Source organism: Scyliorhinus canicula, chromosome 3, assembly GCF_902713615.1.
Source record: "Scyliorhinus canicula chromosome 3, sScyCan1.1, whole genome shotgun sequence".
In the NCBI taxonomy this organism is placed as follows: Eukaryota; Metazoa; Chordata; class Chondrichthyes; order Carcharhiniformes; family Scyliorhinidae; genus Scyliorhinus; species Scyliorhinus canicula.
The window spans coordinates 34,973,679-34,989,523 of record NC_052148.1 but is presented as its reverse complement, the minus strand read 5'-3'; the positions used below and the strand labels follow the sequence as shown (position 1 = coordinate 34,989,523).

The 15,845-nt window shown below is 42.8% G+C and overlaps 1 protein-coding gene across 1 annotated transcript in view; it reads left to right on the top strand.

Moving 5' to 3' along the window:
* Window positions 1–756: 756 nt before the first annotated feature.
* The window catches only part of LOC119963900 (E3 ubiquitin-protein ligase RMND5A), a 47,852-nt gene continuing 32,763 nt past the window's right edge, over window positions 757–15,845 (top strand). Inside the window, exon 1 of the mRNA XM_038793290.1 lies at window positions 757–1,224. Within this exon, the coding sequence (XP_038649218.1) occupies window positions 1,083–1,224 (142 nt within the window). The 5' untranslated portion in view covers window positions 757–1,082. The remainder of the gene's footprint in view (window positions 1,225–15,845) is intronic.

Here is a 15,845-nt window from a genome sequence, read left to right as displayed (position 1 = left end):
TTAAGTTCCACCAGATGCTCCGTGGGATTTGATCTCCGGTCCCCGGAGCATTAACCCCCTGGGTCTCTGGTTTATTAGTCCAGTGATATTACCAACACGCCACTGTACATTCTTCCTACCTACATTTTAATCACAAACGTACACTAGACATCACTGGCCCCAGAGAACCTGCCTCAATTTCAGTGAACTAAATTCCTCCCCATTGATCCCCTTAGCCCTGGGCAAGGAAGGATCACAGCAATAGCGGGTCAAAGGTCAGATCAGCTGCTTCCCAGTGCCCAATAAACAAGCCATCTCATAAAACATACAACCCAACCAACAGTATAAACAAAATCCCATTAACACGCGGCCGCATGCTGATTTTGGAAAACATTACTCTCCCAACCCTTGCTAATGACTCTCCTGTATACACATTTGATGTTTGTTGGCGCTCGCTCGCGCTCTCCCTCACGGCGCCTCGATCCGCAGCTGCCGTTTGATGAGAAAAACAAAAACAGTGCGCAGGCGCGCAGAGGGCTGGACCGGGCCAGGACATGGGCGCATGCGCAAAGAGGGCTTTGTCTCGGGGGAGAGGGCGCAGGCGCGGAGAGGGCCGGGGACCAGGGTGGGCGGAGAGCGCAGGCGCGGAGTGGGCCGGGGACCAGGGTGGGCGGAGAGCGCAGGCGCGGAGAGGGCCGGGGACCAGGGTGGGTGGAGGGCGCAGGCGCGGAGAGGACCGGGGACCAGGGTGGGTGGAGGGCGCAGGCGCGGAGAGGGCCGGGGTCAACCCGAACGGGAGCAGGAGGCGCAGGCGCGGCGAGGAACCGGGCCGGATCGAAGCGAACCGGAGTTCGTGAAGGGGCGCGGATCGGGCCGGGGCAGGCCGAAGCGGGCGGGCAGAGGCGTAGAGCCCGACCCAGGTTGAGTGAGGTTCGCTGGGAACCATTCAACGTCCGCTTGGGGAGTGTTCTGCCTGACTTGTCTGTTTACCATCCTCATCCCCTTCCCTCATCCCCTCCCCTTCCACTCTCCCTCCCCTTCCACTCTCCCTCCCCTTCCACTCTCCCTCCCCCCCCCCTTCCACCCTCCCCTCTGGTGTTATCATGGAGCAATGTCTGAACGTGGAGAGGGAGCTGGATAAAGTGCTGCAGAAATTCACCACCTACGGGCAACACTGCGACCGGACCCTGGAGGAGCTAATCGAGTACACCAGCGGCCTGAGGCAGGAGTTGACCCAGACTGGAGGTGAGCGGCGCCATGGCGACCAAGACACTGGGTCAGCAGCAGCAGCAGCAATTTATAACGGTGTTCAGGCCTGTGCTGTGTGTATTCATTTGTGTGTGCTTTGATATAACTCGAATACACACTACTCGGACTGGACCATCCTCTACAACTATGTCATATAGCACTCACCCACACTAACTAGAGTTCTTCATCCTTAAACTACACTGGCTCCCCCATATGTTGTGTGTGAGAGATGTTTACTTATTCTCCACTAAACTGTTGAGATGAAGTGGGTGTTATTGCCCACTAACAGGACATGATTCTATGACTGGAATGTTACACCACAACTGAGGATAAGTGTGCAATGTACCTTTACACTTAATATTTATCACATTTTAACTCTAGTGTCATGTATGATGTTATGCAACTCACATTTGAACTGATGTGTTTGCACAGTTGACTTCAGGACTGGGAAAATAAGTCTTACAGCAGTTATATAGGGCCTTGGTTAGACCACACCTGGCGAACTGCACAGTTTTGGTTTCCTTATCCAAGGAGTCATATGTTTGCTTTCAAGGATGACACCCCAAAGGTTCATTAAACTCACTCTTGGAAGGAGGGTACTAATTTATGAGTGGACATTTAGATCAGGCGAGTGTTTCGAATGGCAGGAGTGAAGGGATCTGAGTGCACTTTGTGTAAATTGCTGAAGGTGCCAGGACAGATTGAGAGAAAACGATAATAAAATTTATGGGATCCTAGGCTTCATAAATAGGTGCATAGGGTGCAAAAGAAGAAATTTAATCTTAAACCTGTATAAAACATTAGTTTGGTCTTAACTGTGGAATTGTGTCCAGTACTGGGCAGCACGGTAGCACAAGTGGATAGCACTGTGGCTTCACAGCGCCAGGGTCCCAGGTTCGATTCCCTGCTGGGTCACTGTCTGTGCGGAGTCTGCACGTTCTCCCTGTGTCTGCGTGGGTTTCCCCCGGCTGTTCCGGTTTCCTCCCACAGTCCAAAGATGTGCGACTTAGGTGGATTGGCCATGCTAAATTGCCCTTAGTGACCAAAAAGGTTAGATGGGGTTATTGGGTTAAGGGGATAGGGCGGAAGTGAGGGCTTAAGTGGGTCGGTGCAGCCTCGATGGGCCGAATGGCCTCCTTCTGCACTGTATGTTCTATGTACTGGGCTGCACACTTTTGGAAGGATGTGATGAAATTAGAGTGTGTCGAAAAGATTCATGAGAATGGTTCTGTGCATGAGGGACTTCAATTGGTTCTGATTAATAACTGGTTCACTGAAAAATCTTCATGGTGGTGCAGAGTTGTAATGATACAAGTAATCGTAATTTATAGCAGTTACAGATAATTTTAAAAGTATGAAAGAATAACAGGGTTGCTCATCCTTTAACATCTCAAATCAAATAATTACAATACATTGCAAAATGCAGTTCTCCTTAATTTACAGAAAAAATGGAAGGTCTGCTATATATAGATCCTATATTGTCAGGTTGGGTCCTTAAATTCCTTCAAGCATTTACATATTGTTTATGAGTTTTATAAAATAGGCCTTAGTAGGGGATAGGGCTGCCTCACGGTCTATTTGTTCTCTTCTCTTATTTTGCAGAATAGGGTTGCGTTTCCTTAATTTTGTCACTTTTATGTGGTTGTGGCAAGAGATAGTGGCACTGGGAGATGAGGTTCAAGAGTTTTCTAGTGAAGTCCAGACAGAACCTTTCCTGTCTTTCATTGAGGGAGCACATTCAGTAATACAAACAGAAAATGCTAGAAATACTGAGCAGGTTATAGCAGCATCTGTTGAGTGAAACAGTTAACATTTCATGTCAATGATCTTTCATGAGAACAGTATTCTGCTTTTCGATTCAGTTGTGTGATTGTGTCAGTGTTGCTTTAGTACAGATTCCGTGCTCATTTCCCAAAGGTTTCAAACTTGTTCATATGCTCTTTGGTAAGTCCAACATTTTAAAATGGTGCTGCACATTCAACAGTGAGCCTTATGTAACTATTAGACACGATAAGATTAGTTTGATATAAGAAAGAAAAAAGAAAGAAAATCGCTTATTGCCACGAGGAGGCTTCAATGAAGTTACTGTTAAAAGCCCCTAGTCGCCACATTCCGGTGCCTGTCCGGGGAGGCTGGTACGGGAATCAAACCGTGCTGCTGGCCTGCTTGGTCTGCTTTAAAAGCGATTTAGCTGAGTGAGCTAAACCAGCCCCTATATACATTGTAAAGCTTGAAAAGACATACATGTGGAGTCACTATTTGCTCTCTAAAGCATTTCATGTACTTGGTAATTTCAATTTAGATCACTTAAGGTGGATTCCGAATAGTTTAATGTAGATAGATTGGAAAAGTTGGGACTGTTCTCTTTGGAGCAGAAAAGGTGAGAGGTGATTTGGCAGAGATATTCAAAATCACGATCTGGACAGGTTGGATAGGGAGAAACTGTTCCCATTGGTGGATGAATTGAAAATGAGAGGGCACAGATATAAGGTAATTGGCAAAAGAAGCAATGGTGACATGGGAGACTTTTTCATGCAGCGAGTGGTTAGGAATGCACCGCCTGAGAGTGCGGTGTGGCAGGTTCAATCAAGAAGAAATTGGATTATTATCTGAAATAAGGAAAAGTGTGCAGGGCTATAGGGGAATGGCACTAGGTGAATCACTCTTACAGAGAGCCAACACAGACACGATGGGTCAAATGGCCTCCTCCTGTGCTGTAACCATTCGATAATTCAATTCTATATTTCGCAGAGTTTGGAAGAATGAAAGATCTCATTGAAACATATAGTTCACGAGCATCAATAGGATATATGTTGCGAGGATGCTTCCTTTGCTCGAGAGTCTCGGATGGGAGTCAGAATTTCAGATATGGGTCAGTCATTTGGGTCTGAGGTGAGGCAAAATTTCTTCGTTATTAGTTTTGGAATTCTTTACCCCAGAGAGCCGTGGATCCTCAGTTGTTGAGTATATTCAGGTCAGCGATCAATATATTTTTGGCATACTAAGGGAATCAGAGGGTCAACAAAGAATTGTTGAGGTAGAAAAGCAGCCATGAAGGTATTTAATGGTGGAACAGGCTCAAGAGGCTGAATGATCTAACCCTCCTATTTCTTATTTTTATTTACAATGTGCTCCATTGCAGTGATGTTACAGTCTACAGATGGCACACTGCAAGTTTCTGCCTAAAATTCCATTGTTATGGGTATGTGGTCTCTGTGGTGTGCACAGCGTGATTATGGTAACACTATAGTGCACTTAATTGTTTGATAGTATGCTATGTTGACAGTCCTAATGCAGTTTAGAGGGAAACTACGTAAGTAAACCTATTGAATCTTATTGATTGCAACTTAGCTTTTATGCTGCTCGGCAAATCATGTATGCATTACAGCCTGAAGTTTGTAAAAATGTGTATTGCAAATTGAGCTATGCTCGAACATTGTTGCAGTACGATTCTAGGAAAGAATAATGTATCGGCAATGTTCTGAGGTTGAAGCCAAGCATTATAGTCTGCAGTTTGTAAAAACATGTATTACAAATTGAGCTGTGCTCTAACATTATAGCGGTAAGATTTTAAGTAGGAATAGTATATCGGCAATATTCTGAGGTTGAAGCCGAAGTATTTTGTTTTCAGTGAGTTTATAGTGTAACAACGCTGAATGTGAATTTTTGTTGTTGCATATAACATCCACTTGAGCTTCAGAAACATGTTAAGGGTGTAGCTAGATAACAGCATATTGGCCAAGGTTTTTTTTAGTGTATTGGTACCAAGCTCTTTAACAAAGCTTTTGATCATCTGCCCTAATGTCGCTTTATGTGAGTCGGTGTCAAGTTTTGATTGATAATGTTCCTATTATGTTAAATGCCCAATGCAAATACAAGTTTTTATTCTTGTTAGTGATTATACTGGCTCAGATTTGCATGATATTGTGCTATGATTTTCTTAGACTAGCGGGAGAGGTGAGCAGTTTATTAGCTTCCTTCTATGATTAGTCATAGTCGTGATTTTTCAACTGATCTTGTTTAGTTTGTTTGTTTTGAAAATTTATTTGGTAAGTGCCTCTCAAAGTATTAGCGACGACTGTCGTTGCTATGCGGTTGAAAGGGGAGGCTGTTGAATATTATTGTGTAAGCTTAATCCAAAATATCTCACACATTCAATCAGTTTAATTGGAGTTAGCTTTTGCATATGTTGAACCTGCCCTATTTATGAACCAGAATGAATTCAGCAATAGTGAGAAATTGTGTGAGCAGTTGAGACCTGAATGCTATATTTGGATGCATGTTTTGGGTTTGTGTGTGCAAATTTGAATTAGTGCAAAGTTTCATTTGTACTTTTGACTTCAGTACCATTTGTGATAGAAAGCGAGACTGGCATTTGCATGTGGTGGCTTTCGTGACTAGGAAGTTCCAAACTGTTATGCAGCCATTCAAATCATAGAAAAGTTACAGCACAGAAGGAGACCATTCGGCTCATCGTGTACATGTCAGCCCGAGGATACTCGGGTGCCCTTTCTAATCTCACGTTCGTGCACCTGTTCCATAACCCTGTAGTTTACAGCACTTAAGGTGCAGATCCAGGTACCTTTTTAAAGAGTTTAGGGCCTCTGCCTCCACCACCGACTCGGGCAGCGAATTCCAGACTCCCATTTCCCTCTGCATAAAAAAAGTTTTTCCCCATGTCCCCTTTACGCCTTCTGCCGCTTATCTTGAATCTATGTCCCCGGTTCTAGAATTCACCACCAAGGGAAACAATTTTATCCACCCTATCTCTTCCCCTCATAATTTTGTACACCTCAATTAAGTCACCCCTCAGCCTTCTTTGTTCCAAGGAGATGTAGTGTAAAAAATATGTATTTTTAATTAATTTTTTTAGATGTAAGATTTGATGTGTGCATTTTCTAAACTGAACTTGCAGAACTTAGTAGTTCATATACCTTAAATCATGATTGTCCTTTGCACCCTGAGGTTAGATTAGTATTTCATAGAATCATAGAATTTACAGAGCAGAAAGAGGCCATTACGCCCATCGAGTGTGCACCGGCCCTTGGAAAGAGCACCATACCTAAGCCCATACCCCCACTCTATCCCAAAACCCACGAATCCCACCCAATCCCTTTGGACACGAAGGGCAATTTAGCATGGCCAATCCACCTAACCTGCACATCTATGGACTGTGGGAGGAAACCAGAGCACCCAGTGGAAACCCAGGCAGACACGGGTAGAAAGTGCAAACTCCGCACAGACAGTGACCCAAGCTGGGAATCGAACCTGGGGCCGTGAAGCAACTGTGCTAACCACTGTGCTGCCATGCCCCCCACGGGGGCACCTCTTGTATACTGTCATTTCATAATTATAATAATTCAATTTTTGAACTTTTTTATTTCATAATGTTGGTATAGAACACCAATGATCATTATTGATAGAAGCTTATTTCCACACAGCCTTTAGTTGCATAATGAGAATTATTCTATTATTTGCCATTTTTCTCTTGATTCCGCTTTCTCCCTTGAATTCTTTGACTCCATGCTGATATTATATTTCCTGGATGCCGATTAAAACAACCGTCATGCCCATGAGGCCATTCTTGTGAGTTTTGTTTTATAAATTTAGAGTACCCAATTCATTTTTTCCAATTAAGGGGCAATTTAGGGTTGCCAGTCTACCTACCCTGCACATCTTTGGGTTGTGGGGGCGAAACCCACGCAAACACAGAGAATGTGCAAATTCCATTCTTGTGAGTTGACAATGGGTGTTGCAAGCTATTTGTTTATGTGAGCCACCATAGTTGTCTAATAGGGTTTTAAACCATTGATTGGAAACAAGATCCATGGGTGGCATTTTTTTCCTTTCTACTCCGCAGTACTGAGGCTACTATTGCTTAAAATGAGCCAAACTTAGGACCTTGCTGATTTGTATTCTAACTGGATAAACAAGGGAGCTGGGTACTGGGAAATTCAATCCATTATTTGCATATGTTGCACCATTCTTCCCATTCCCTTTCGTACTGCTAAATTGATCTGTGGAGTGAAGTGCTTGTATTTTTTTCTACTTATAAATTTTCTCCCTTTTCTTAAAAATACTTTTTTTTGAATTTAGAGTGCCCAATTCATTTTTTTTTCCAATTAAGTGGCAATTTAACGTGGCCAATCCACTAGCCTACACATTTGTGGGTTGTGGGGGCGAAACCCACGCAAACACGGGGAGAATGTGCAAACTCCACACGGACAGTGACCCAGAGCCGGGATCGAACCTGGGATCTTGGTGCCGTGAGGCAACAGTGCTAACCTACTTCTTAAAAATACTTGATTGAATTATCAACCACACAGCCAATTGTTGTGTTCATTGACTGCGGTTGATAGCGAGGAGGATGGCTGTAAACTTCAGTAAGACATCAATGGATTGGTCAGGTGAGCAGAAAAGTGGCAAAAGGAATTCAATGTAGAGAAGCGTGATGCAGAGAAATGTGATATGCATTTGTGGAGGTCAAACAAGGCAAGGGAATACACAATAAATGGGGCAATACGGAGAGGAGTCAAGGAAGTGAGGGACATTGGAGTGATGTCCACAGATCCCTGAATGTAGCAGGACAGGTTGATAAGATGATTAAGAAGGCATATGGACTTCTTTCATTTATTGGCTTAGATATAGAATATAAGAGCAGGGAGGTTTTGCTGGAACCGTGTCAATCATTAGTTAGCCCAACAATTAGAATACTGTGGGTTATTCAGGTCACCTCATTGTAGAAAGGAGGTAATTTCATTAGCGAGGGCACAGCAGAGATTTCTCAGGATTTTGCCAGGACTGGAAAATTGCAGCAATGAGGAAAGATTCGATTGGCTGGGATTGTTCTCCTTGGAACAGAGGAGGCTGAAGGGAGATTTGATTGCGATCGGCAAGGTTGTGAGGGGCCTGGATAGAGTGCACTGGAAGGGCCTATTTACTTAGCAAGAGGTCAATGACTAGGGGGTATAGATTTAAAGTGATTAGTCGGAAGATTAGAGGGAAGATGAGGAAATATTTTATCACCCAGAGGATGGTAGGGGTCTGCAACTCGCTGTCTGAAAGCGTAGTAGAGGCAAAACCCTCAGTTGTCTGGATATGCACCTCGAGTGCCGCAATCTGTGGGCGACGGACCAAATGCTGGAAAGTGGGGTTAATCTGGGTGGCTCATTTTTCGGTCGGCACAGGCATGATGTGACAAGTACCCTGTTTCTGTGCCGTAAGCTTTCGATATTCCAAGATAATTCTTACTTAGCTGTGCTCCCATGAATGCAAACAGTGTCCTGAGACACGACAACTATCATTGTTACTCAGAGTTTTATGCACAAGTCCACCCTGAGCTGAGATGGTGTACTTGATCGTAGAGGGCCCCTCCATCATGTGTGACTCTGTCATTACCATGTCGCCGTTTGTGAGCTTCTCACCAAGGGTTACTGATTTCTCCACCCCACAGCACTAATAGCAGTAATGACTGGTAATTCTATTACATACATCGCCTGATGAGTTTTTTAAAAATTTGATCGTAGGCGAGCTATGGCAAAAGTGGATCCAGGGAAAAATGTGAAAAATACTGCTTTAGACTATAGCTAGTCCTACACAATTCGGCTCCCAGTAAGTGCTGAGAATAATTAAGATATCCTATCCAAGCTGCAATTCTTGGATAAATATCAGCCAGTGCTCCAGGGTGATAACCCCACTGCTCCTTTGTCTTCAGCACAGTGCTATGGGACCACTTCTGCACAGGATGAGAGGCTGGACTGTGACTGGATTCAAACCCAAAATCCTGTCACAATCACTTTTCAAATTAATAATAATCTTTATTGGTGTCACAAGTAGGCTTACATTAACACTACAATGAAGTTGCTGTGAAAATTCCCTAATAGCCACACTCGGGTACACAGAAGGAGAATTCAGAATGTCCAATACACCTAACAGGCATGTTTTTCGGGGCTTGTGGGAGGAAACCGGAGCACCCGGAGGAAACCCATGCAGACACGGGAAGAATGTGCAGACTCCGCACAGACAGTGACCCAAGCCGGGAATCGAACCCGAGTCCCTGGCACTGTGAAACAACAGTGCTAACCACTGTGCTACCAGAATTCAGCAGTTGGATGCATGAAAACACAGCAGTTAGAATTCCTGCTTGACCATAAGAAAAGCTATGGAGGTATTTACGAAACAAAATCCTTCAACTAAAACTTTACCTTAAATTCACTTTTGAGGCCTGAGCAGGAGAGCAGCATAATCCGATGACAGGAAACAAGAAGGACCCGGATATCCGGTGCTGAAACTGGACACATAAACACCATGACCCATGACTCTGTGACCCTTCTGCCACCCACCTGCGGGTCATGATCCTGAAAAACCCTGGTCTAAAGTAAATAAAATGACTGGAAATGTGAGATGTACCACTAAATAATAAATACAGGGTACCTGTAATCAGTTTCCTTTTGACATGTTCACTGCAAAAATTACAAAGTAAATAGTGCAGACAGACAACTAGACATTGTGTGCTAAAGGTAGATGAGGTTAAAAAAAGGGGTGTTTTGGGTAAGTTCAGTTTGCAAGATTTACGGATAAAGAATACTTGACTAGTTCCATTGGATTTTTATGTTCGCCTGAGAGGATAATGGCCCTTGGTTTAATGTCTCTTCTGAATAACTTAAAACTAATTTTTTGAGTGAACAAAGTTTTCTTTATGTACGATTCCAAAAGCCACCATAACCGTTGTCTTCATTATGTTTAATCAATATTCTACCTTTGGGAGGAACAGCGTGTTTCTCTCAGTTAGCATATTTGTTGATTTCACTGCCATTATTCAAAATAATGTTCTGTTAATTTCTACTCAAAACTTTATCTTATTTCTTATTTGCACTGAGAGAATGCTGCATGCTATACTGTGTATACCAAAGTACCACCTTACTATATAATCTTGATGAATTACTTAGTGTTCTCACATCTGCAGGAACTTTTTTCTTGTAAGCCTATTGTCACATCTGTTCAGGTAATTCATGGCAGTATTGCTGAACTTTTGGAGGAGGCAGTGACATAGTGGTATGTCACTGGACTACTGATCCAGAGACCCATGGTGAAGCTCTGGGGACCTATGTTTGAATCCCATCAGCGCAGATGGTGGAATTTGAATTCAATAAAAATCTGGAATTAGAAGTCTAATGATCATGAAATCATTGTCAATTATCGTAAAAACCCATCTAGTTCACTAATGTCCTTTAGGGAAGGAAATCTGCTGTCCTTAGCTGGTCTGGCCTACATGTGACTCCAGACCCACAGCAATGTGGTTGACTCTTACATGCCCTCCGGGATGGGCAATAAGTGCTGGCCCAGCCAGCAACGCCCACGTTCCATAAAAGGGGTAAAAAACCTATTGAAGTGGCCACTGTGACTTTTTGTACAGTAATTGTTATCTTTTATGTGAAGGTATAACCATTGCTCAAAGGATCAGAACTATAAATTTTTAAATATTCCGTATGAAGAAACTGTTGATTAGTTGGCAGGTCGACTCTGGTCAAGATGTTGCAATGGAGATTGCACCAGGGTCTATTTTCCCCCGTGCTTTTGTTTAATTAAGAAAAGGCGCAGTGCCTGATGTGATGCAACTTAAATACGTTACCTTCTTTAGTTCGTAGGTCATGAACTCCAGTTCCCAAAGAACCTCTGGATTCCCACACATGTGCAGAAGGGAAATGGCTACACATGAACAGTTTTGATCTTTTTCCACTCTGCAGGTCAGGGACCAGTCCTGCGCGCATGTTTGGTGGAAACGCAGGCCAGATGACCTGGAACGGAGCATTATACTGTATTGTAGGTGTTCCAGGGAGCAGGACACGGGATGGGGACTGGGAGAGTTCCCCAAAAAAGCTCCCAGGTGATGGAGAAAGCCAGGGGGCAGGAATAGGTCCCCAAAAGTGAAGTTAAAGAAAGGAACAGAATAATAGGCTCTGAATTCAAGAAAGGGCTGCAGAGAAGCAGACTTTTGAGCAAGGTGGACACGATTGGAGCCTTGAAGAATCAAGAAGGCAGCCGAAGGTTGGTGATTTCATGCTTCGGGCTGCTGGAGCCGGTATACCCCTTTAGAGCCGTGGTGTTCTGCCTTGCATGAACATAGAACTTACAGTGCAGAAGGAGGCCGTTCAGCCCATCGAGTCTGCACCGACCCACATTAAGCCCTCACTTCCACCCTATCCCAATAACCCCTCCTGACCTTTTTGGTCACTAAGGGCAATTTAGCATGGCCAATCCACCTAACCTGCACGTCTTTGGACTGTGCGAGGTTACCGGAGCACCCGGAGGAAACGCACACAGACACGGGGAGAACGTGAAGACTCTGCACAGACAGTGACCCAGAGAGGAATCGAACCTGGGACCCTGACGCTGTGATGCCACAGTGCTATTCACTTGTGCTACCCTGGCTGAAGATCTAAAATTGTGCTTGGAAAGTGGAGCAGGAATGCTCTTGGACATCTAGGGTAAGGAATCTAAAGGCAAGCTTGAGACCCTTTGAGGTGGGTCATTGTTGAAACCATCCAAGTGGGAGCAAATGTTTGGAGAGAATTTCAAGGCATAGGTCTTCAAGGTGGAGATTAAAATCCCTGCGAGAAAGACAAAGTTTCAATGAGATTGGTTGGCTCACAATGTGACAAACACCTGGATGGGTTGTTGAGAAATTCGCGGAATCTTTTTTGGTCGCATCTGACATCTATTGTACAATGTCGTACTTCCAACCACAGTTCCCCAGGTAATTTATGTGAGCATCATAATTACCCTGAATATTAAAGTATAAGGTAGATATTGCAAATTGTTTTATCTTTCTGAACTTGAAAAGTAAAGTTTATTTTTGTCCAAAACCAGTGGAATCTTGTTGCGTTATTCACTTAGTAAGCACCTTGAACCTCAAAATTCTATCTCCAAACAAAATGTTTTTGATCTCTCTGGATCTCCCCACATAACCCAATGTCTGGCCAAGGATCATGTGGACAGCACATGCTGAGCAATTCCGAGTGCAGTAAGAATTTAAGATTATCAGCTGGGCTCGCAATATGGCTCACTTACTTTGCTAGAAGGGCCCTGTTCTCTTTGTTAAAATACAGACCATAGATAGTTTGAGTAATTTATTTCTGATAGTGTTTTGTACTAAGTTCTGATTTAATTTCTGAATTCACTCATTTTGAATTTTTACAAATTTAATTTTGTATTTTAGCCAACTTATTTTGCTTTGTGGCTTATAGTTCCATGACCTGAAGAAAAATGATACTGAGGTTAGCATTGTCGATACCTTGTACCTAAAAGAATGGTTGGTGCTGATGTAAGGTGTTCAATGGTGATAATCCAGTCTGGAAACTGATTATACGGTGCCACATTTGTACACACTGGTCAACTGACATAAACACCAGCAGAATCCAAAATCAGCATACGCGGGATCCTGCAACTTCAAATGTTCTGATCCAGCCTTGCAAATTTCCTTGATGACTTTGTTAGTTTTCTGAGTTGAAACTCGGGCTTGAAGAATTCAATCTTTTAGATCATTCCTCAATATTGTAGTTAGACTAAAATTGCAGTTTGATGAGTTTGGCAAGCACTATTTGCAACTCCACTTGAGATAAATATGCACCTGTCAAATACAAACCAACCAAGGCAGATTTAATACCACATCAAAACTGTATAAAATAATTTCCAAGTATTTGCCTAATACTGAACTCATCCGCTTTTTCAAGCTTGTTTTAATAAGATGGAGTATTGTAAAATTTAGAGATTTATCGAATTTCATTTCAAAACTTAATATTGCTGATGTGTGGGGAAGAAAGTGAATAGTATTATTTAGAAAATTTACATCTTTCCCATTTACTTAAACCTAGTTTACTTTATAAATGTCCTTATCCTTCATGATTTTGAATTCCTCTCCTCTCAACCTTCTTTTCTCGAAGGAGACTGGCCTCCGCTTCTCCAATCAAGTAGCCAAAATTCCGTGTCCCTGCAACTGTTCTTGTAGATTCTTTCCTGTATTATCTCTAATGTCTTCATATCCTTAAAGTGTGGTGCCCAGAGCTGGACAAAACACTTTTTTGTTTTTGTTCTCTCTGCCACTATTTATTCTCTATGCTTTATTAACTGCACGCTCAACCTGAATTCAATAAAAATCTGGAATTAAAAGTCTAACGATGACCACCGAACCGTTGCCAATTGTCATAAATACCCACCTGTTTCAATAATGCCCTTTAGGGAAGGAAATCTGCTGTCCTTAACTGGTCTGGTCTACAGATCCAGATCCACAGCAGTGAGGCTGACCTTTGCCCTCTGAACTGGTCTAGAAAGTCACTCAGTTCAAGGGCAATTAGGGGTGGACAATAAATGCTGGCCTAACCAGCGAAGCCCACTCCCCATGAAAGAATTTTTTTTAAAAAATGCCCTGACCCCGTCAGTGATTTGTGCCAATATGCCCCCAGGTCCCGTTGCTCTGCATCCACTTTAGAATTGTGCTCTTTATTTTACATTGCGTCGCATTCGCCCTACCAAAATGAACCACTTCACACTATGTTGGAGAAGATGACTGCCACTCACTTGATATGTAATAATTGGTGCGGTCATTGTTTTTGTGTGTTTTCTAATGCGGCAGCTGATGTTTTAGTGCTATACCAACTGCCATTGAGTGAGAGAAACCTGTGCTTCAGTACCATTATACCTACCATCAGCTGAAGAATAATTTGTGATTCCGCCTTAAGGAAGATTGAGCAAAAGTATTCAGCTTAGTTTTTTGTTTTAAATGAGTTTTGTTTAACAAAATGATATCTCTGAAAGCTCAAACTTTTTCATTGAATTCCTACCATGTAACCCGCCTGCAAATTTTAACTCTGCTCTCCATAGGAAACTTTTATTCTTGTTTGCAAAAGCTGTTGTTTTTACAGTCGCCTCTCACCTTGGGTTAAGGCAGATGGCGTATTTAAAAATTGAGGCATGCTGCATAATTCATACAATTACAATTGCAACTATACCATCATGTGCTGTCTCCCTGTTCCATTATACTAACCAATGTCATCCCGAGGGTATGCTATTGTATTGGCGCCAGTATGTTTTAGGAAATATTATACCAAAGCCAATATAGGGGTTGATTTAGCTCACTGGGCTAAATCGCTGGCTTTTAAAGCAGACCAAGCAGGCCAGCAGCACGGTTCGATTCCCGTATCAGCCTCCCCGGACAGGCGCCGGAATGTGGCGACTAGGGGCTTTTCACAGTAACTTCATTGAAGCCTACTCGTGACAATAAGCAATTTTCATTTTCATTTCATTTCAATATATTGTGTCTGCAATGGCATTAATTCATTCTGTAAAATTGGTCTTCCACATGTTTCATTCTGGTGTTGTCATCCAAATGCAGCATAGGCTGAAGAACATAATTTACAATAATAATCTTTATTAGTGTCACAAGTAGGCTGACATTAATACTGCAATGAATTTACTACGAAAAGCCGTGAGTCGCCACATTCCGGCGCCTGTTCAGGTACACTGAGGGAGATTACAGAATGTCCAATTCCCCTAACAAGCAGGTCTTTCTGGACTTGTGGGAGGAAACCAGAGCACCCTGAGTAAACCCACGCAGACACAGGGAGAACATGCAGATTCCGCACAGTCAGTGACCTAAGCCTGGAATTGAACCCAGGTCCCTGGTGCTGTGAAGTAACAGTGCTAACTACAATTGGACTGTTAAGAATTTCTCTCAGTTCAAGGAGTGTATTCCCTCTGCAAGAAACATATCATAAGATTGTATAATAGTGAATATAAACTGTCTGTGTTCTTACAACTCTGTCCCACTGTATATGATGGCTAGTATCACTTGACAGCCAAGATCGTGGAGGTGGTAGACAATGTGTTGTGGGCTGTGCTATCATCACAATCTCCATCAGCTTCACCAGTCAATCCAAAATTAAACACACTGAAAATCTCTTCTTCAATATAATGCAAATGGGTTTACGGGGCTCGGGTGGAATAGGATGCTCTTTCCAAGGGCCAGTGCAGACCTGATAGGCCGAATGGCCTCCTTCTGCACTGTAAATTTTATGAATTCAAAAGGGACCGAATAATTTGAATGCAGGAAAATAATAAAGCAAATGTAATGAAGAAAACAGTTCACCGTATGCATTTGCTATAGCTGAAACATCAATGAATTAATTAGTTTTAAGTAGGAGTTAAAATGCTTTCATGCTGTTAGAACATGTTTTCATCTAGAAGCAGATTAATTTTTAATTTATTTTGAGCACTTGATAAAGTGCACATTGTAGCTAAGGGAAATGTTACCAGAGGTCTGGATAGCTATTAAACCTGCACTGTTTATTACAGCTGACGGGACGCAGGCACTAATTCACTGGGCAGGTAAAAGAGTTCTCTGAATCAGACTAGTTGATTACATTCAGTGCACATTAACGGAGCATTGGTTACTGTACTCAGCACACCTTAATGAGGTGACCAAAGTAAATGAAATTCTCAAGCTGTTATAGCCAGCAACTTTGAAACTGACCTTGATGCAAATTGACAATGGTTATTGTTTATTGGAAGATGTAAGAGATTCCTTCAAACAGTGAGGTCTGTACCACATGGATATGTTATTG